Here is a 23,012-nt window from a genome sequence, read left to right as displayed (position 1 = left end):
CAGGCTCGGTGTGGGAAGTCATAAATACCGTGCGGACAGATGATAGTGTGATGTGAAGCCAGTACATCCATGTCTGTAGGACGTATTTGATGTGGGTTAGTGGGCTGAGTGGCTTTATCTTCTGACTGATCTTGCCCTTGTATTTATGATCTGGCTCTAGACCAGAAGTTGGATTTAACAATTGCTGAATTGTTTACTGAAGACTGGGAAATTAAAGACCACAAGTAACGAAGCCCAAACTATTTGATTGGTGTCAAAGCTCTTTCCCTTATATGATACAGCAGAGATGGACAGAGATTTATTTCCCCCTAATCCCTTTCATAATTATTTTGACCACGCAAACTAATGTCAGTCAATACCACTCTTCAGCTGTCCAGCAGGAAATACACAGGTGATGAAAACCTCAGTTTCACCCTCCTGGAAATTAAGGTAGCTTGGTTCTGATGGAAGGGTGGAAGATCCTCACTTACTGAGGCACAACTAATAAAGCAGTCTCCCTTTCTGATACATGTTCCAGATCTCTTGCATCAGAAGAAGTGTGTTTGTTTCATCAATCACCTTAATCCAGTTCTCTTCCTAACTGCATTCCAGTCCTCCCTTCAGACACGAGGCACGTATTTCCACATGTAATTCAGATTACTTTATCAGGACACCAGAGGTAAGACTTACCTTCTCTCTGTTTAACACTGGTGTAGTACTTGGATACTATGAAGCTCACCACCCCATGAAAACCTATAAATAAGCAAAGGCCCAAATCCAATCACTCTTTCATAATTAAATTTAAAAGCCATTTGTAAAATCAATGGCATATGATCCAGAATTTGCTAGTAAGGAGTCTAAGCAGTGTTTTGTCACAGTATGCAAATTCCCACCCCACCCCCCTTTTACAATACAAAATTTCTAGTTGCTGGCTGTAGGGGGAGACAGGTCCTGCAGTATTTCTGGAATATTTTTATTCCAGAAAGGAATTCCAAAGGAGTTAGCAATCCAATCACTGGCAATTCTGCTATGCAAGATGCATCTAGAAATGACTGTTCACCTTTTGTCACACCACGAGAATTCCATTAACAAAGGTGAGACAATAGATGTTAGCAAGTACTTCTACAGCATGCTCATACCAGAGGGACAAACTCTGGTAACTTATATTCATCATGCAGCTGGGCCATACAGGAAATCATAAAGCATTCCCAGGAAGGAAATTAATGTTCAGATTTCAAATGGGTAAATAAAAAAAGTGGTAAGTAGTTAGCGATCATTATTACAGTATTTCTTTAGGAGCTTAAAATGACATGAATTCAAAGTGGAGGGTATGTGCTATGTTGAATACAAGTCCTTGCTGAGCTGTAAAGGTCCTGTTCTGGCTTTCAGTGCCAGCCAAAGTACTGCTGAATTATCTATTGTGTTAGAATTATCACCCATGTGTTCTGACCATACTGAAGAGGCTGCAGAAAAGACACTGAGGAAAAACGCACACAGTGAATTTATAGTGATATTACACACCCATAATTAGCAGGCCTACAGAGGCACTTGGACTAGGCAGATCAGAGGAGAGTCTGCAGAACCTGCTGAAAATGCCAATAAATCATTACAAACACTGCTCTTAAGCATCACTGTTAAGTAACTCAGTGGTGCTATCTCAAGGAGAACTTACCAATCTCCTCATTGTTCCATGTGAGGGTAGGGCATACCTTAATAATTTATATGCCCCAAAGCACTTTCAATCTGACAGAATCGACAGCAACGCCTTTATGTTAAGGCGGCTTGCACTTAAATGAAATACTGCTTTTTGAAATTGAAGTCATTAAGGAGGTAGTGGTTGTGCCATGATCATTATAATTCCACATGGTTTTGTCTTTGAAGATCTTAGGACAGTCAGGATTGTAATCAGAAAGTCTGCTTCTCCTAGAGCACATGTGCACGTTAAAAACTCTTAATAACCGAATGCTAGTTTTCAAATGACTGAACTGCTAAGTAACCACCTTAAGAGACCAGTATATCCTTGCAAGTTATTGGACAATGTGGTTTCCTTTTTTATTTTTTTTTTATTTTTGTTCTTAATTTTTGTTTGTTGTTGCTGGTTTTTTGTTTGTTTTTAATACAATTCAGGATGTGCCGTTTACACCCCACAAGAAAAAGCAGAAAGAGTCCTTATGGAAAAAAACAAATATATTGAACACATACCAATCAAATGGTACAGATATGGGACTGGCTTTGATTTCAAAATTTAAGTAGAAATAAAAAAAGATGTAATGCAACAGCTGTTCAATTTCCAGGTCTAAATAGGCACTGTAAAAAGACATTTCCGCTTTCTCCAGCACACATGCCTGTCTAAATGCTCCCACTGTAATCAACTTCTAGGTTCCCAAACAAAAAAAATCACTGGGAACATAACCTCAGAGTAAAAGTTAATATCCATTCACCCACCCTCTTACAAAAAAAGCAAACAAAAAAATCCCCCAAAATACAACCTTTCAATGCTGCTGTTTTGACTGGAGCAGAATTGGAGAATTTATAAAGGTTCAAAAGCACCCAAGGCAAGTAGTACAATATAATTTGTTCACTAACTTGTATTGGAAAGGAGATTAAAAACATTGAGATCTGCATCTTGGTACATAAAACTGTTGTCCTGAATAAAGACAAATCTTTCAGAAAAGTTTTACAACTTGGTGGAAGTCCAGGACCCAGCTTTAGGCATCATTAATTGATGGGGTTTAATTCTGACTTTGTTATAACCACTTTTATGTACTGTACATCTACCCTAGTTGGATCAGTGTGTGGAACTGCTCACTGGTGTCCCTTTGAACAACTGTAAACTAAACCATAGTATGCAACTCCATAGGAAGCTAGAGATCAGGTGAATATACAGCCAGTTATATTTCCCCTGCTTCACGCTCTTCTGAGCTCCTCGGGTCTTCTGATCGGCCATTAGCACTTTCATAAGAACGTTTCTTGTCTTTGAAATCGCGCGGTGACCTCTCTCTTGAGCTTCTATCTTTATCACGTGATGTTCTATCACGATCTCTTGAACGTTCTTTGTCTCTGGAAGATCTCTCTTTTGAGGATCTGAAAAGTGCAGTAAATTTGAGAATTCAAGTTAGTCACAAATCTGTAGCTATCAAACAGCATTTTGATGTTATACTTCTTTTTCCAACCAACTTTAGAATTATATAAATAGAAGTGTATGAGAAGGCATAAGAAATCATTCTACTTTTCTCCCTTTCCTACTTCCAATTTCAAAAGACAAATATTGGTAGAGGCAGAATTTAATCTACATTTATTACAGAGCCCAGATTAAGGTCAACGTGCTTCACTTATTTTCAACCTCTGCCCTCAAGCTTGCATTAACAGAGGTTTAATTGAAATTTCTCATCTGTAGTCTCTTAACTTGAGAAGAATGTCTAGCCTCTCTCAGATGTATAAATTACAAACTTAAAAAATGTGTAAAAAATGGGAGTTTGATTAAAAGCAGGGGGGAATTAACTTGTGTAATTCTGGAATGAGGCTACTGCATGACAAATAAACCCCAAATCTGGAATCTGTGCTACAGTTAGGTTTTATTAGAAGAATTATCCCTTGTGTGACTTTGCAATGTTGAGGTGATATTCTTTTAAGTTATTTTATTCTGATAACAGGCATCTCCCAAAACCTTTACAATGGAGCCAGAAAAAGAGCTGTTCTGTTAAACAGTCCACATAGTTTTAAATTCAATGAGCTGCCTGTATTGGAAAAAAAATGGATTAGACATCCTCCTCTATATTCCCTCACAGAGTGCATGTAAGCCTGGTGTTGAAAAACATCACATATTCATTTTAAGATGTACTGCGAGCATAAAAGAATCTAATACATAGTTTCACAGAAAAATCTTAACAGCATGCTATAAAGCTAGCCACTAATTTCTTAGTCAAAAAATCTGGTGTACTGGACAGTAAGACTGTACTGTTTCCACTTGCAGAAAGTTACTGTCATCACCTCAAAGCTTCAAAACTAAAGTCTGTAAAATGCTCCTGCACTAATTTCCTTTTATAAGCTTACAAAGAAGTGACTTTTCATTTTAGTTCCTCTGCTGGAAAGATCACTTTCCCTACAATGTAGTGTTTTGCAAGACAGTATTTGCAAACACTGATATCCACAGGCATTACTCCTATTCCACAGACTACATGTCAAATAAGAAGAGGAGCCACATGCCAAATAAGAAGTTAATACTAGAGTTAGTACAGCTGTTTCACAAGTATTTTGCGCTGTTAGTCCCCTGCAGAAGTAACAATGCTTTCAAACTGATTGACTCAGGCTAACTAGTAATTAATCCTAGAATAGGCAGACAGATAGGACGTGATGCCATCCACAGCTTTGGCTTTTCATCCAGCGCGTTTTGGGGGGAATGCAAGGTGCATTCATCCAGCTGTCCCATCTCTCTACAGGCGAGCCTCTAATCAGGTGACAAGAAGGAAGACTGGCTTTAATGAATCACAGCATAGCAATGTGAAAGTTTATACAATTGCTTTAGCAAGCAGTATTACTACCACAAGACTTAGAACTAAAATACCATTCCTGCCTTTCTCAAGTGCAAGGTATAGCCTTTAAGAATCAGAACCTCTACTAGACTTACATTATCTAGAATGCTCAGAAAGCATTACTTCCTAACTGATCAAGTGGATTCTTCAGCAGAAACCGCCCCGTTCACCAGATATGCAGGCAGCATCCACACTGCCACGTTCACCAATGTGAACGTGAACCATGTTATGTGATACTGGTTCCAAGACAGTATCTGTGGATGTCTGCATCGGGTCTGAGGACAAAAAACCATAAGTAGCCTTGGACAAAAGTCCTAGGGCAGCCAGTCAGATCTAGGAAAGCAAGGAAAGATGTAGCTACAGTTTCAAACCTACCAAGCGGTAAGATGTTTGACTAAACAGGCCTGTGCTCCCCTCCCCCTCTTTCTCTTCAAAAAAAAAAAAAAAAGAAAATTAAGTGGAAGTGTGTACTTCTCTAACACAGCAGAGAATTAACATAGGGCTAGAATATTCTGTTGTCAAGCAAGACCTGAAGGATATTAAAAAAAAAAAATAATCTAAATGCTAAGAGTGGGATCTATCTCACCCAGCTTTAAATGCCTGCAGTGTAGACATCTAAGCTAATCAGCCAGATTTCCTTAACAGTCAGCAGAAGAAATAGACACTTTAAGGCATGATTCGTCTCATCTTAAAATAGACAAAATTATGTCAGATGAGTCTGTAATGAGACTCACAAGATTTACATCTGGCTTAGTCATCTAAAGCCAGGTGAAATGAAGCCCCATCTTATTACTTCAGGTACTCTATTTGTCCATACAATGTCTGTAAGGGAGGACATTAGCCCTTGTCACATGAATTCTTGCAAGTGGGCTCAAGCACACTGACACAACCATCTCTCAGTTTACCCACATTTAGGTCTGCTGTCATGACTGATCTTATCAGAATACGCATCTCAACATCTAACTGCAAATATTCACTTTCTCATTGCAAATCAAGAAGCACAAATTACATATTTTGTTTCTAATGAGATGAAAGATGATTCATTTTAGTTATTTGGAACTTACAGCTAACAGCGATGAAAAGTAGGACTTTATTTAGACCTGCTCTTGGTAAGCCAGTAATCCAAGCCTAGGTAGACCTAAGGTTGCTATTACCTTAGGCATGTTGCTGTTATTACCAGAGGGGTTCCCATTATCTTAGACACATTTGCTACTATTGCCAGATACTTTGTATACCTTCAGTTGTGCCCACAGAGTGTGGAGGTCCGCTCCTTATAACTTATGAATTTGAAACAAGATCCCAGCCATTAAGAGATTTAAATCTATCCACATGTTCATAGGGTGAATGATGATACAGATTAAAGAAAACACGTTTGTCAGATGAATTTATGTACTTGTAAAATTTTCTCAGATATAGCACATAATAAACATTCCTTTGCTTTCAGAATGAAGAAGTATCTGAGAGGTGGCAGCTTTTCATTTTATGTGACAGTCTCTTCAGAAAAATACTTTCTGAAGAAGGGCAGACAGGAAAACCAGAAGGAACTGCATGGTTTGCTGCAAACAATGTTTGCCTGTGATAATGTTGTTATACAGAACAAAATGGGAAAATGAATTCCAGGAGAAGCACATCAAGAGTTTCTCCAGTAAGGAGTCTAATTGCCTAGTATGCTTACATATTGAAGCCATAATGGATGTGATCCAGCCAGCTGAATATGAGCCACCAGAGTGCCCAGGTGGCCAAGAAAGCCAATGGCATCCTAGCTTGTATCAAAAATAGCATGGCCAGCAGGACTAGGGAAGTGATCGTCCCCCTGTACACGGCACTGGTGAGGCCGCACCTCAAATACTGTGTTCAGTTTTGGGCCCCTCACTACAAGAGAGACATTTAGGAGCTGGAGTGTGTCCAAAGAAGAGCAATGAAGCTGGTGAAGGGTCTAGAGCACAAGTCTTCTGAGGAGTGGCTGAGGGAACTGGGGTTGTTTAGCCTGGAGAAAAGGAGGCTGAGGGGAGACCTTATGGCTCTCTACAACTACCTGAAAGGAGGCTGTAGAGAGGTGGGGGTCGGTCTCTTCTCCCAGGTAACAAGTGATAGGATGAGAGGAAATGGCCTCAAGTTGCACCAGGGGACGTCTACACTGGATATTAGGAAATTTTACTTCACTGAAAGGGTTGTCAAGCATTGGAACAGGCTGCCCAGGGAAGTGGTTGAATTGCCATCCCTGGAGGTATTTAAAAGACGTGTAGATGTGGTGCTTAGGGACATGGTATAGTGGTGGTCTTGGTAGTGTTAGGTTAACAGTTGGACTCGATGATCTTAAAGGTCTTTTCCAACCTATACGATTCTGTGATCAAAACTGAAAAAACCCCAGACACATAAATAGCTTTTACAGCAGGGTTCAGCAGCCTACAATAACTGTATTTTATGGTACTTTAACCAAGCCCAAAAATCACAGAGAAGGCTTTAGGTTAACATAAAATGATGCAACTCTTCCCACATAGCAACCACAACTCCACACTTCTCTTAAAGCCCTAGAATTAGTGGCACCATGGGCTGCCACTGCTGCAGCTTTCAGCCATCCTTCTGTTGCTTCTGGTATCACACTCTGCTCTTCTGCAACAGTTTGGCAAAAGCGCCTTGTTCCCCAGATCTGAATTCATTTGGTTATTCAAAACCAAAAGGCTAACTTCTTCAGGAAGGAGCCGTAACTTGCTGGAGTGTCTTCTATTTTCCAGAGTATTCTTGCCCAGAATTCCTTGGACAACTGAATGTTTTGAGCTTAAGGAAGACAGGCTTGAATAAAAGTATTTCATATCAGGACTTTAAGAAATTCCTCAAAAAAAAAAATCAGAAAATAGTATTTGGCAACGAGTACTTCCCTGGACTAGAGAGACAGTTCTTAGGAGACAAGGAAGTATAATATATTTGTGCCTGTAAGCTCAGGTTTATTTTGGATGTTGGCATCAACAACGGTATGGTATTCAACAGAAAGACTTCTCCCACATTCATGTGAAAAGCAGCTTTAACGGCTAGAAGGGCATCTCTAAAAAGGAGGTATCCAGCCTGGCTGCAAGTTCAATAGCTATCCCGGTCCCAGTGCAGCAAGATCATAGCTCTAAGGATTCTTTAGTCTCTTGAAAACACAACATACATACTTTAAGAGCAAAAATTTTACTTGACCTCAGAGAAATAAGAGCTATGAGCTGCTAATGATGGCACAGCAATTTTTCCCCTCAAGTTAACAGTAATGCAAAACTCTTATTTGTACCAAGGATTCTTCCAACACATGTGCCTCATTCCTTCACGGCAGGAACTGACATCAGAAGAAATATTTCCAGTACTGAATATCGTAAGGTTGAAATCTTGTGCCCTGAACTACACTATATTTTTTTAACTCATTTACACAAAACAAAGCTTGAAGGGCTTATCCTTTGATAGCACCTTGCAAAAGGACACTGACTTCATCTTCAAATCACCTTGTGCTTTTTCAGTTCACCTTTGGCAGCCGAGACTGACTGTTACATGGATAGCAGCAATAGTCCACATAATTTCCTTGTTCTTCCCTATTTCTCTGCCAACATACAGAAGACAATGCATCATTTGCATTGTGCATATCATATTGGAGAGTTTGAACAACTACGATGAGAATCCCGGAACAATCAATCAGTATAGTTCAAAGGACTGAAATTGAGTCTTGCAAGGCTGGACTTCAAAGTTGAAGAATTAAAGGCAATTTGAGTATATGCTCTATACATTGGTTCATCCAAGTTATCAAATGCGTTGATTCAAAGGAAAATGCCTATTTTAAGACTGAAAACTACAGGTTTGAAGATTTGCTAATCTGCCATTGTGAATGCCTTGAAGAGGCAGGCTCTTTAGGATAACCGTGATGACAGGCTACAATCAAGATGGAAATTGCCAAGTCTGAAACATTGACTTCAGGACACTAAAGTAAAGAACACCCTGAAGAATTTTAAATATCAGACACTATTGATTATATCAACTAGAGTGCTGGACATTTAACTTTTATCCATCTGCAACAAAAAGAAGGGAACAAAAAGACTTGGACCAACCCTGTCTTCTATGCTCTCTTACAGAGCACAATGGGACTACAATCACCTAACTACTCCAGGATGAAAAAAGCTCATTTATAGGGCAAAGAGCCCATGAGATACTTGAACACATTCAATACATACTTCTCCATCCTTGGTGACTTAAATCCTAAAATCATTTGAGTTATAAACCCTGTGATTTAAATGTGCAGGGCCACTTCAAAACCAGATCTTTTCTCTTCTTGCAAGTCAACGGTCTGTCAGGGTTTTAAGACTGCACACCCTGTCCACTGTACTGCACTCAAATCTATGCCACAGTGGCTGACCTATACAAGAAAGGAATCCTGGTTATGAGCAGACCTCCCTACCAGATGCCTCGTTGTGCAATTCCAACACTCTCCTAAATTACGCTTACCTCACTCATCTAAAATAAGCCAGCAAACCCTCAGGAGCAGACAGCAATTGAATCATTCAAAAGCAACAGACCCAGACTGCTCTCTGCAGTAATCCTTCAATGAGCAGTTGAGCCACTTTCCTTGCAAAGCAACATCTTCAGATTCAACGCAACAAGTTTATTTTCAGGCTTATCTAAACTTGTTTTTATCTGGCACAGAACACAACAGATGGGCTCCCAGTGCTGGGAAAAAGAGCCCAAGGGAAAAACCAAATGGATGACAGTAAGATCACTGCTGATATCCCTGGGTTCAAATGGAGATCTACCGTTTCACTTTCTACACTGTAGGAAGCTGGCAGTATTATCAACTTGACACCAATATCTTATATCACTCCTCCAAAACAGAAATAATACATAACCCTATTATTTTTATTTAAAAACAAAAAATCACTACTATATGTCAAATCATAAATATGCTAAAGGTGTAACTGAAATCTGAGACAGTCTCAAAGTGTGTTTAAAATACCAAGTGCTAAATGTAAACTTAATTTAGCACGAAAATTCTCATCATGCATCTAGGAAAAGCCATTTATTTCTAGGCCAACATTTACCTCTTTTTGGAGCTGCGTTCTCGGCTTCTCTCCCTGGAACTATGCCTGCTTCTATGATGGCTGCGACTCCGGCTGCGGCTGTTAGAGCGAGACCTGTGACGATGGCGTTTCTCACGGGATTTGGAGCGAGTTCTTCTCTTTCGTTCCCGGGAGGCTGAGCGAGACCGATGTCTGCGGCGATCTCGGGACCTAGATCTAGCAACAGAAAGGACTTAAACCAGACACTGCATTCACCTAGCTACTCTATCAGTGTACTTTGAATATTATGCACTCTATACATAAGCAAACCTGTATAGAGAATGGTCTGCAGCATTCAGAGCTATTGCATTGTCCTGTCACAGGCAAACCGAGACGGGAAAGCAACATTAGAAATCCTACAAACTCCTTTTTGACTAATGCAGACAATTTTACAGTTAATTCATGACTGTATGTATGGTTACAGCATAGCCAACTCAGGCTTCTGAAAGGAATTAAAAATATGGAAAGAATCTGCTTTTTAAAATTTTAAAATCTTGTCTTTATCAGGCAAAGTTGTAGAACTTCATGATGCAGTGATAGGGATCATCTGCCAGAACCTATGTATTATGATGTTCTGAGAAAACAGGACTATATCCTTCCCCATAGCTACTACAATAAAACTAGTCTGGAAGGTTCTGAACAACATACAAATTCATGATTCTCTGTTGTTTTTTTTTTTAAATTACTTTGCAGTAATATCTCACTGGTGACCTTCAACTGTGTAGGTTGGGAAGAAAACTTGTACTGTTGATGGGTCATCCGTTGCAAGTGACCTGATGCTTAGGATTTTAAAAACATGAGTTTTCACCAAAAGGTATTAACCACAAGCTTCTGTTTTGAAGAAAGAGCAATTCTCTGTGTTCTAAGTGTTATTTGGGACAAAAAGTTGCATCGCAGTAGCCACAAAACAAACGTACATGTATAAACTCAGTAGCATGGTGATAAACACACAGAGAGATGACTATGTAACAGAATACTTTGTCTGTAAAGATGGACATCTTAAACTAATAGTGCTAGACAAACTTATGTTCCAGCTTGTGAAAGGCTGGCTTCACTAATGGTATTCCTTGTCTGCAGATTTATATACCTTTTGGTATGCTTGCTGTGGGATCTGGACCTGAAATAAATGGAAAATAGTAAATCAATTTTTCTTACAGAATCTTATTATCAAATAAAGGACAATTTAGTAATAATAAACCAAACTAGTTGACCTGGTACTGTATTTCTTATTTTACTAGCAATTATTTAAAGGCCTTTTATTTGATGTTAACATCTTTGTAACATATTTACCAGGAAACACATCCCTCTGACAACTGTTTTACGTTTGTTGGGTTTTTTTACTTATCTTTGAGCCCACATACTACAAACCCAAAAGAATATCTAATCTGCTTTTTTATTCCCACCCCTCCCACAGAAAAAGCTTAGAGTTCAAGTCAGTACTCCCTTATTTCTTGGCAGTCACATATTATCAGACTGCAACAGATTTCAAAGTTTACATTGTTAACCTCTGAAGCTGGTATCTCAAGAGAACTGCAGTTCAGATTCCATTCAACTCTAGCCCCACAAGGCTTAGAAGCAACTATTTCATAGAAGAACAGGAAATTACTTTCCTCAGCCACACATTCAACTACTTCCGATAAGGAAAACATCTAACATCTATAAAGAAAATATCTAACATCTGTTAGAAACTCACACATGTGTAAGCTCACATCTGTCAGATCTCAAAACAAGGCACACACCTGAAAATTATCTCATTTAAAGGCCATTTGTTCAAATATGTAGAGACAATTCTACCTGTAGTTTTTAAAAAGGCTTTCTATGAAAACAATTCAGGTGTTAAGAGTTAGACATGAAATTCACTGACAATCCTTGTACGTTTCCAAGGAATGCAGACTATTGTGATTCTACAGATTTAAAAGTGTGTATGAACTACATCATAGTTTTCCCATTAAACTTTAACAGGTCATTATGTATATGCAATTAAAATAGATCCCTACCTCCTTAGTTTCTCCCTTTCTTCTCTTTCCCTCTCCTCTCTACGTTTCAGACGTTCCTGATTTCGTTTCTCCTGTTTATCAGCCACGATCCTCTAAAATTAAAGGAATATATTCATTAAGTTACACTTCAAAATTTCTCAGATGAAAGTGCTATAGAAATAATCTAGACAGTTAATATCAGTTCTTTCTCTCATGTATATTCCCTTTCCCTTGTGTATATTATTCCCTCTCTCTTCCTCAGTGTGTGTGTGTGTATATGTATGTACTTTTTTTTTCCTCCAAGAAACAGAAGTTATTGCAGAAGAGCTGCAGCAAATAGACAGGTGTTACATGAAGACCTGAAATATGTAGAGTTATATTAAGTTTTCCACAAAGGGGAATTCAGAGCAGTAAATCATGCCTTTAAGGTGAGAGTTTCCATGCCATTCCTATCATATTTTGGCCACTGGGGAAAGGTAGAAAGGAATCAGAACCGGGAGAGTTAATTGTTTTATTAACTCCTTCAGCTACGCTGTGACATAAAGAAAACCTTAGTCTTAAAGGACTTGGTTGGGCTGATACCTAGTTTTGAGGCTACTTGTTTCTGTATTGTGAACATGAGACATATAATTAGAGAGGATGCTTCAGCTGATAGCCCCCAGGTTGAACTCACTACTACTGGGGACAAGGCACGCTCAGTAGAGGGCCCTCAGATGTGGAACTCACAACTGGAGATCTGGCCAAACCCAAGTCTTGCCACCTTCTGGACATGATGCAAGAAATTCAACTCTTTGTAAAGACCTTCTTCTGAGATGTGGAATTGCCCCAGCAGCATCTTGATTAGATCTCTGAGGAGAGCTCTGAGGAAGGAGGGGATAGTTATTGTTTTCTTTTTTTGTTAGCGAAGTACTTCAAAAGACTTATTGATGCTTTGGGAATGTGAAATAATTATCCATGCATTTTTTTCCAAATGGTGTAAATAATCAGTAATTTCAACCCTTTATGTCAAATTATATCTATACTTCCTTGTACAATATCAGTAATTTAACTAAAAGCAAGGTTTCTTGTTCAAGTGACTCTTTGCATAATTTCATGGAGGGATGAGAGGAAGCACACATGATCTATTCTAGGCATCTAAGGTTTAAGTTACAGCAGCTATATTTAGGAGCCTAAATTGCCAATATACTCAATGGAAAGAGTTGGGCTTTCCAAAGGGTAAGTCACAGTATCCATGCAAGACAGCTGGAATATTATGAAATATAAACCAAGCCAATTTACTCAAACTCAGTAGAAGAGTTTTCTGCTTTTAGGGCTTCAACTCACTTAGCTATTGTCTTTAGTGATTTCTACAGTTGAATGCTTAATTGACCCTTGAACTCCATAATTTGCATATTAAGATCATAAATGGCATCAGTGTCCAAATCCATCCTCTTGAATACCAAAAGTCTAGAATATAATTCCAGTAAGTCTTTCACCCAGCACATAATTTCTGGTCAAGATAGTGTTGTTTAGGATAATATTCCAACTGGATTTCAAATCTTCAAGCCATAGAGAACATGCAACCTCTCCATAACAATTATTTTAATAGCTAGCCTGACTTCAAGATATACACCTTTTGTATTCTGATTTTGGATAGCTACAGCCTTGAGTTGTTGGAATTCACTTATTTCATCTATTATCAGTTAAGCTTAAAAGCCTTCAAAAATTACTTAAAAAAAAAAAGAAAACCTTAGGGGTTGGTACCTATAGAATGAAAGTCACCTCCTAATCTTTGTCCGGATAAAATACACAAACTGAATTTTAGTCTTTCACCATACAGCAGGCTGTTTGAGCTCCAAGCATTTCAACACCAGCCCTATTAACATTTTATCCTAACTAAATAAATAAAATATTACTTATTTAGGCCCACTACATGTTCTTGTATTTTCAACAGTCTCATTATTACTTTTGCTAATCAACTGGCTAAAAGTAAAGTTCATTTGGCTATGTCCTATGACTGCTAAATATGTTGCAACATCACTGTCATTCAAAATAGAGTTCTCCATTTTACAAGTGGAATTGCATTCTTTGTTCCCAAGAAGCATTACTTTGAACATGTGTTTTAATATACCTCAGTGCAAAAGATGTAATCTTATCAAATTATCCAGATAAGTGATAATAGATTACAATGCTTCGTGTTTTGCAGACTAATAAAATCCCAAATTTTAACGTAATATGAAAAAAATTCACACTCCTAGAAAGAAGTATTCCATTAAGGTTGCCTGGCAAATAATTAAGTAGGAGCACACACATATACACACACAAAAATATAAGAATTATTTACCCTGAGTTCCTCAAGCTTCTCTCTTATTTCAATAAATCCTAAATGTAGTTTTCCTCCAAAGTGGTCAGCAAGTCGTCGATCATTGTCATGAAGACCAAGATAAGCAGAGCACACTTCACAAACCCGTAGCTTCTGCTGCTGAAAGCTGGAGGCAGGCATAGAATTCCTGTATACTTCCTAGAAAAAACAATTTGCTAACTGTTACTTCTGAATGCACAGGAATACAGAGATAACACTTTACCAAAGATATACTACAAATTGATAACCAAATTCCATGTACACCAGCATACCCTTTAGTGAATTCATACTATTCATAAATCAACTGTCTCATTAAGATACAAGACAGGTTCCTTATTTTGAAGATTGGACATATGTAAAACCAGGACATCAGCAACTGGTTTTGCAAATTAAACAAAGTGGGGTGATTATTACCTTTACTTAAGATCATACTACTTCGAAGGATGATCAACTTTTTCATATGCAACAATGAATACACGTTAACACTACAACTACATTAACATATTATGAAAATATTACACCAGTTTTAATTCTGAACCCAGTTTAAAACACTAGGTAGTTTAGTTTCCTGAGAAATCTACTTGCGTTTTATACACTAATTAAACAAGTTATCTGAGCAAAATTTATCTACAGACACTCAGATAACATACAAGCAAGACTGCCAGCAACCCCTCTGGTACCATTAAAACCACTGCAGATGTTTGTTTCTATAAATTGAAGTATCTTGGTGAAATACGATATGGAAAAGCTCTTGGTGAGTTCTGCCATCTGAACATTACAACAAGGACCGTTTTGACTTGCCTGATACACAAGACATTGACTAATTAATTTTCAATGAAGACAATGGTTTACTGAAGCTTTCCAGTATGAGCCACATCAGGACATCATGAGGCACAACAGGGTTGCCACAGCAAGAGCTGTGAAACCCAACAAGGCAAGTCAGCCCAACAAACACAGACACAACCGTAGTGTCCACAGACAAAACTGGCCAATACAGCTAAATTAAGATAAATGCATCATCTGCAGAAGTTAGTATAATTTTAATAGTACAGGAGTGTATTTAAAGGTAGAAACTTTAATGGTACAGGATGCTGCAAAGCAAACTCTTTAGTTTTATATGAAGCAATTAGTTAAGGAAATGACAGCAGTTAAGACATCTTGCATTACACAGATGCCAACCTATTTAATATTGGACCCTGCCCTCTCCATCCCCCAAGCCTTACACAATCAACTTACTTCTGCTTCTCTCTTCTTTACCCGAGCCTTCTCCACTTCATCCATTACTTTTTGAGATTCTTCCACATTCCCATCAGCTCCAAGCTGTTCTACTTTGGCCAGCAGTTTCCCAATTTCTTCATTCAATTCATGAACTCTTTCAGCCTTGAAAGACAAGGAAAGGCTTAACACAGGAAATGCTTTTAATTATGGAAAACAATCTGAACTAATACTGAGTTATTATATGCAAAATCAGTAGGACAGAACTAAAAGAAACATGCAGACATAACTTCTCCTGGTAGAAGTGAAGCAGAAGTTGCCTCATGTAAAAACACACAGAGAAAGGCTGAGTTACCAAGTCTATGTACCAACCCCAGAGCAGGATTTTGTTCAGAAACTTCAAGTAATTCACTGTTGTCTATACCACACAGTCTTGCAAAATTAATATTTGTACAACCATTCCTCCTAGCACATGCATATATATGCAGAAAAATGATAAAAGCTTTTTTCGGTTAGAAGATCTAGACAAAAGCACATCAAATTTTGTTTACTTTATGGATGAATTTTTGATCAAAAAGTGTAGGAATTACTAACATTTGTATGGCATGGTATCAGAGAGAGTCAAGTTTCCCGAGCTTGAAACTATCAGAGAGGTCTCTTCCCTGTGTTCTCCTCTCTGTGCTTTAAAGACAGTTATGGGAAGGACAAAGAAAACGTCTTATTTTTTTCCCCTCCTCAGTATGAATTCTCAGATTGGTTATCTTGCCAAAGCCTTAAGTTGGCTCCTTCGAAAAACAGACCTTCAAAGAGACTTCAGGAACTAGTTTTACATGCTTACTTTAGCTGCAACTTCAGCACTGATCTCTTCTTGGGTTTCTGCTAGTCTTTTCTTAGCCACTTCTGTTCTCCTGTCACAGTCCGCAATAAATGACTGCAGGTGGTCCATTGCCTAAAACATCAATAAGAACACTGTTCAATGCTGTCAAGAACATTAATATTTCATTAGCCTTAACACTTTCCAGGTTTATTAAGACTTAACTTTTATAAGTTTTTATTACTGAAACCTTTGTAAAACAATAATCTAGCAGTTTATTGTGACTAATCACATATATTAATACACATTTTAAAAATCAGTCTACACATTACCATAAGTATTTGCAGAAATTTGGAAGTGAATCTGTCTTAAGTCTTCTCTAAGAAGAAGAGAGCATTTCTAACATGCATTAAAATTCTTCAAAGGATATTCAGGTTCACCTCACTCAGCCAATACATGCAATACCGTAACTTTTTTCACTAGAGTTTTAAGCTATTAAGCATATTAACACCATCCCTCCAAACAACAACAAAAAAACCCCAAACCTTTTTGTCCTAGTGAAAACTAACTTCCTAGTTGGGAGTTCAAAACTGTATTACTCAAACTCCGGTGTACTGAAACATAGCATATGATTTGTTATCCCCAATACAAAATTACTTTCTTCAATAAGCATAGAATTGAAGACTCTCTTTAAAGCATATACAGCCTTAACATTTGCTTGCTATGTGATAACACTAAGACAGCATCCAGGTTTATGACAATTTGTTCTGTGGAAGGCTGTTACAGTTCTACCTAGAGATGACTACCAATACAAATAAAACACTTGCATATAATCATGAAGAGGCATGTATCTTATGTAACTGTGCAAGGGTTTCTCTGCCTCTTTCTATAAAACTACTTTTATTGCTCAGTTTATCCACCTGAGTACACAAATTATGCTTTCTCTCCACCATTAGGACAAAATACATACATCAAGCTCAAAGAAGAAATCTTGATCTTTGGATGCTATTTCATAGTCTGCCCTTAATGCCAGGTCATGCACCTTCAGACATTCTCCAAGGTCCATTCTCTGAAAAGAGACAGAGGGAAAGTGATATAATTTTTCAGAAGTGTTACAAGGAATGAAGTTAGCATGATTTTCTTTAACAGTCAAATATTCTGAAGCAAATCATCTCCCCCTATGAGAATGAAAGGACAGTTTAATAAAGCTATAAGACAATACCAGATCTTTAACAAACATGCATAAATCAGGAAATAATAAAAGCAGACAGAACGAACAGCTTATCTTATCATCATGGCTGTTTGTGTTACAGAGTATCATTAATGTCCTGCAAAAATGTTGTTTTACTGAAAGGTCAAAAAAGTGACTGAAGTGCGACATCCTGTACTGAATTAAAACACTTTAGAAGAACCAAGTTCACCGCAAATAACTGGCAATTAAATGGTCAAATGCTTGATCTGAACTGTCTGCACAGTCTATGATACGTGTTCCAGTTAGATTCATCACCTGAAATAGCTACAACCACAGTGCTACTGTAAGTGCTGCTTAAAAACCGTTCTTGAAGCATTTCAAGTAACATAGTCAAAAATCAAATCCCAGCAAAACATTGTGCAGATGAGAGAAGATGAGCTGAGTGTTGGACTACATTCAAGAATCAGGGAAGAAAAAGTATAGATATTTTACTTGTAATCTAAACCTGTTCTAGAATGGACAGGAAGGAAACACAAAGTAAGTAGACTGCATCACTAATCTTGTGTACAACGCCACTGAGAAGAGTGTCCAGAATCTTATTAGGTAACAAATACTGTTTTAAATTGAATTACAATTCCTTCCAATTATGCTATGTGGTATGCAAATTTCAATCTGTTCCCTGAAAGTCTGTTTGGTGATCAAGACAGAGCAATGACCAAAAAAACCCACAAAAAAACCCCAAACCAAACAACCCCCAAAAAACCAATTTGTAACAGAAACAAAATTGAACAAAACCAACGCACCCTCTCTGCAAAAGCACAGGCTGATGTATAATCACTGAAAATGATTATTATTTGCATCACTTAAAACCAGCACAGTTTCAGTTAAGTCTGCTCTTGGCACTGCTCACTTAATATTAAGAAAAATTAATCGTTTCTTAACATTGAAAGCACATAATGAAAGTTGAACTCTGATGGAAAAAGCTGTTACTGTTGTAGTTTAATAACAGTTTTAGAACCAAACTAAAATAATTAATAACTTGTGTTGTGAGTTTTGTAAATAAAAGATGAGTGTTAACTCAGAAACCGCCGCAAGTCACTTGGTATCTGAGCCAAGTGAGTGGGGTTTTTTTAAATAAACAAAACACTTGCATTTAAGTAGCAATTCAAGCCTCACAAGTATAGTAAAAAACCCAAACATCAAGTGCTTTCAACTTCTCAAATCATCAGTTAGATGTTCCAACAAACCCATTATAGTAATTTTTACAGAAGTTGTTGGTTTATTTCAAATGGTAAAGACGGAAAAAACATTGTTCAAAAACAGAATTTTGAACTTGAAAGTTTTTGATAAACTGTAGTTATTTAAATACCCTTCAGCCACCACAAAGCTGTTTTCTGGAAAACATTTGATTGCAATAGAGAACATCCGATTGCAATGCTAAAGAAAAAGATTAGCTTTTCCTTTTGCAACTACACAGGACCTCAGCAATTTTGTTAACTGATGCAAATCCACAAAGACCTTGAAGCTGAGCAATGTATTACACATGTTTATTTCCAAGTCATTAGATGCTGCCATTATTTAAACTACAGCATTCTTTCAGGAAAGTACTTCAGTACTAGGAAAGCAATATTAAAGAACATTTTTAAATTATCTGAAAATTAAGACACTTAATCCTCCTAAAATTGTGAAAAAGCTTGTCTTTATGCTGATTCAGCACTTGTACTGATAAGGTATTTAAGGTTAAACTGTAAAACTCAAGGCCAATCTTGTTTTAAGTGAAGCACTCCAGTTCTAAATGCATAGATAAGGCTAGTGAAACACTTTAACAGATCTGAATACAATAACAAAAAGCCTGAAACACATCCACCATAGCATCAGAAAAATGCTATTTTAACATGCAGTCTACATACATGAAGAAATGCATGAAATAAACTTCCATCACAGTAAAAAAAAAAAGAATTCACATGACACTACCGTGACACACTGTTCACTTTACATGTGTTTTACACTTCTTTTCCCTCTATTCGGGTTGGATTTGCCCTCCTCAAAACAGTACATTTTCCGATTTATTTTCTTCTTACTGTAATTGTAAATCCATAGCCTGAAAGGATGGTAATTACTCTGCACCAGCATTACTACTGAAAAATTTTCTGTTCTCCCTTTATCACCACGTTGTGCCGTCCCATGCTGGCACATCTGCTTGTGCAGTCGAACATAATCTGGGTACTGACTGGCTAAAACATATCTTTGCAAACCAAAAACAGAGGCAATTTTTCAGCAGTGCACCTTTGTCCAACTTGTCAGGCAGCCACACAAACAGACACGCTGACAATATGTAGAGGGCAACATAACAGCAGACTTAATCAGATAGGATCTCTTACAGTATCAAGATGCCTCTTCAGAAACTCTTGAATAACTTCAGTAATATTAGTGGCAATTTTGGGGGATAAGGTGGGTATTACGGAGGATTTGTTTTTGTTAGAGGTCTCAATCAGAAGACAGGAAATTTTGGCTCCCCTTTCCCTCTTTGATCCGACAGAGTGCAGCCTTATAAATACGTGGCATAACACACAGGGAGTAAGAACAAGCAGGTACAAGAGAAAAGGATTCTTTTTCATTATAACTTTGCTGCTAAAGAAATTGTATTGTCATTGGAACTGCTCCTTAACACAACCTGTACTAGTCTTGGCTAATCCTTTGAAAGCACCTTCACAGAAATATTACTACTAAATGTCTTTCTTAAAAGTTCTATTAGCAAATCTCAGTGTAGAGAGACAAAAAAAAAATTTAAAACTCAAACCAGTTTGCATATTATATGCAAAATCAGGCTAAAAAGCACTTCTGCTGGTATAAATTATGGAACATTAGGCAAAGACAATTCGTCTTGGGGATGACTCATTACTGTCAAAAGTCTATGCTGGATCAGAATTGACAAGGACCTTAATAAGCACAGAGCAGCTTGTATAATAATTTGGCTAGCTGCAAAGTAGATGGACAGCAGATGGAAATGGACAGAAGATACAGCAAGACACATTATTTTCATTTTCCACATGTCCACCTTGGCATTTGGTGCCAAGAAGCGCCCTCCCTCAGAGGCAAAGAACAAGCATTGGTAGTCAGCCATTTAATGATCAATCACACTTGAAACAAGATGGTTATGAGGGAGACTAATGTTCAGACACTGAGCTACTAATGAAGGCTTAAAAAGAACGCACATAAACTGTTTTTCACTGCCAATACACTGACTTTCAGACAGAGTTACACTGTGATGTAAAGCAAATAAAGAAAGGTGAGAACATCCAAGTCCCCAGGCTAGACATAACTGAAGTTTATTGAATATGTGAAGCCATGCTTTGGGGATTTTTGCAGTTAGTGCACTTTTACTGAAGATTAAAACCAGAAAATCCCTACATATTTGGTGAACCTTTCTTAAAAGTGAAAGCTACTGCTGAAGATTAGTCTAGAAAATAGTCTAGGCAACCACATGCAAAACAGGATATCAGGAGTCCTTTTGCTATTGCTGAGCTCTGCTTAAGAAAGTAGTGCCTTCTACTAACAATTTGCTAACCATTTTCTGTAATACTTTTTTTATTTCTCAGTGTTAGATGGGCAATTAAAGCTACTTGATTTCCCAGAGCTGAGGTTTAGACAACTGGTCTTTCATCCCAACCAACCTCATACTGAAATGATTCAGTAGTAATTTTTGTCATCCCATCCACAAAACAGATACAATGCCTTTGGTATTAATACAGAAATATGGATTACATACATTTAGTTTAACAATGATGCATAGGTCTGCTTCAATCAAACCAGGTACCAAAAAGAGAAAATCACATGAGTTAAGTATGAATAGACAAGGAAGAGCTGGCCGAGGACTTAGGCAATAGAGAATCTGAAGAGTTTATCTGTAAAATAAATGGGCACTCAGAGTAGCTGACACTAATAACTGAACTGGAGACTAAACTCTGATGTGATGCTGTTTCTGGAACATAAAATTAAGGTGGCTTTCTTTTCACATCTTGAGCTCCCTACAGCAAAACTCCCATTTTGGCACTTTTACAACTACTACACATTCCTTTGACATCAGAGATTAGATTACTGAATGTACTCTACATGGAGTGCAAAAAGAGCACAGAAAAGCCAAAGCTACTTAAAACACAGAGGGCTGATGTTGAGCCAAGTGTGACATAGTAGCACACACTATCAATGCTTCTAAAAACAGCATGCATCTTTGATAGCTTTTGAAAGAAGATACTCTGGGCAGTGTTTATGTAGAGAATTCTTTCTAGCTATAAAGATACCCATACCAAAGCAGTTCATACTCAGCAAGAGAAGGGTTTTTTTGCTTGTTTGTTTGCTTAGGAAGATCTGAGGTGACTGAAAAATTTATAGTGAAGGAACCGGATCCCTCCCTTTATCAAATCGTCAAGGCAACTACTAGGGTCTGTATGAGGACGCCTTTGCTACTGATAAAAAGAAGCTGCTACTGATAAAAAGAAGCTGCAGATAGACTCTTTGCTGAGATCTTCCTTATTATGGAACTCACTTTTCATCTGCATTAACAATTTTGTTTCTGACAGATTTCTAGACTTGTGATAAAGCCCATCCTCTCTTGTAGGCAACACATGTTCAGAAGGGGAGCCTTTAGGATGGTAGAATAATGCATGATTTAAGTCCTCTGACTCCACTAATGGGGTTAACTTTTTTAGGACTTCACTAGCAGGAAAGAAATGCTGAGCTAAAAAGAGGCAGAAATTATTAAGTTATTAAAGTCCTTACCATCCACTGAAAATTCCAGGTATCTTCAGAAGTATAATAATACTTTAAAGACATTTCTCCTTGTAACCATACTCTCACTTCTGAGGACTTCAAGTCCTTAGAATAGATCTTCACTGAAAGACAAAGCTAGCAGCAGTCTCTCTTATTTTTAAATATTTCAGTGTTTACACAGTATTTGGTCTTATAGCCTGACTATATATTAACATTGAAGTTAGATAACCATATCGAAAGTAACAAAAAACCCCTTCACCTAGATAAATTAAACCCATTAAAATGGAATATGGTACAGTCAGTTCACTTTCCTGGCACTGGTCAAAGAAATTAAGAATACGTTTCAAGAGAGTGACATGATCACTTGCTGGGACAACAGAGCACTTTACAATTCATCACCGTGGGGCTGAAGGCTACAAATTGAGGTAGCTTATGCAAGCCTAATTTATTTTGATTTGCAAAGTTGAAGCAGTTCACATGATCAAGTCAGTCCTGAACTGAAAAGCTGATACCCTCCAGCAGAATGCCTGCTTTTTGTAGTACTACAGCAAATAATCACACTGGCACACCTAAGTTTTAGGCATGGAAATAGTTCCACTGATCCAATGGGACTACTTGCAAAGAAATCAACTCTAAATTAAAACACTTTACTAACACCTAGCTGCAGATTTGTGAACTACCAAAACTTCTCTTCCACAGTAAAAGGAGATCTAGCAGTACAGTCAGTGAGCCTAAACGGATTCAGCCCACCTTGAGAGGGATACCTAGTGTCAGGTGAACTGAATCTTTCTCTAGGCTCCACTGCCTAGATCCCTCTGACTCCAGTGCAAGCTTTGACACCTAGCTCCTCATCTGAAACCTAAATTTAGATGGCTTAATCTGGAGCTGAATTCCACCCCTAATAAGCTTAAAGTTAATCACATATTAAAGTATATTGTTAAACCAAGGTCTCAATCAATATGCTTTTAGTCAGCAAGAGCCCTGAAGAGCTGAGTGCAATAAATTCATGAGCACCTAAAGATATGCTTAACTGCAGGACTGAGCTAACAGAGCATACTTTGAGGTCTGTATAAATAAAATGCAAGGAGCAGTGTTCTTCAACAAATACACATAAATAC

General features: G+C 37.8%; 1 protein-coding gene across 2 annotated transcripts in view; it reads right to left on the bottom strand.

Annotated features, from left to right (window-relative positions):
* Positions 1–2,148: 2,148 nt before the first annotated feature.
* The window catches only part of LUC7L2 (LUC7 like 2, pre-mRNA splicing factor), a 36,204-nt gene continuing 15,340 nt past the window's right edge, over positions 2,149–23,012 (bottom strand). For both annotated transcript variants that reach the window (XM_072867680.1, XM_072867671.1), the window contains 8 exons: positions 16,903–17,001; positions 15,957–16,067; positions 15,140–15,283; positions 13,886–14,062; positions 11,584–11,675; positions 10,674–10,703; positions 9,569–9,763; positions 2,149–3,063 (listed from right to left, as the gene is read on the bottom strand). In XM_072867680.1, the coding sequence (XP_072723781.1) occupies positions 2,871–3,063; positions 9,569–9,763; positions 10,674–10,703; positions 11,584–11,675; positions 13,886–14,062; positions 15,140–15,283; positions 15,957–16,067; positions 16,903–17,001 (1,041 nt within the window). In that variant the 3' untranslated portion in view covers positions 2,149–2,870. The remainder of the gene's footprint in view (positions 3,064–9,568; positions 9,764–10,673; positions 10,704–11,583; positions 11,676–13,885; positions 14,063–15,139; positions 15,284–15,956; positions 16,068–16,902; positions 17,002–23,012) is intronic.

Source organism: Ciconia boyciana, chromosome 1 (assembly GCF_034638445.1).
Source record: "Ciconia boyciana chromosome 1, ASM3463844v1, whole genome shotgun sequence".
In the NCBI taxonomy this organism is placed as follows: Eukaryota; Metazoa; Chordata; class Aves; order Ciconiiformes; family Ciconiidae; genus Ciconia; species Ciconia boyciana.
Note: the sequence above shows the minus strand (reverse complement) of the source record. Positions and strands in the feature narration are given on the sequence as shown.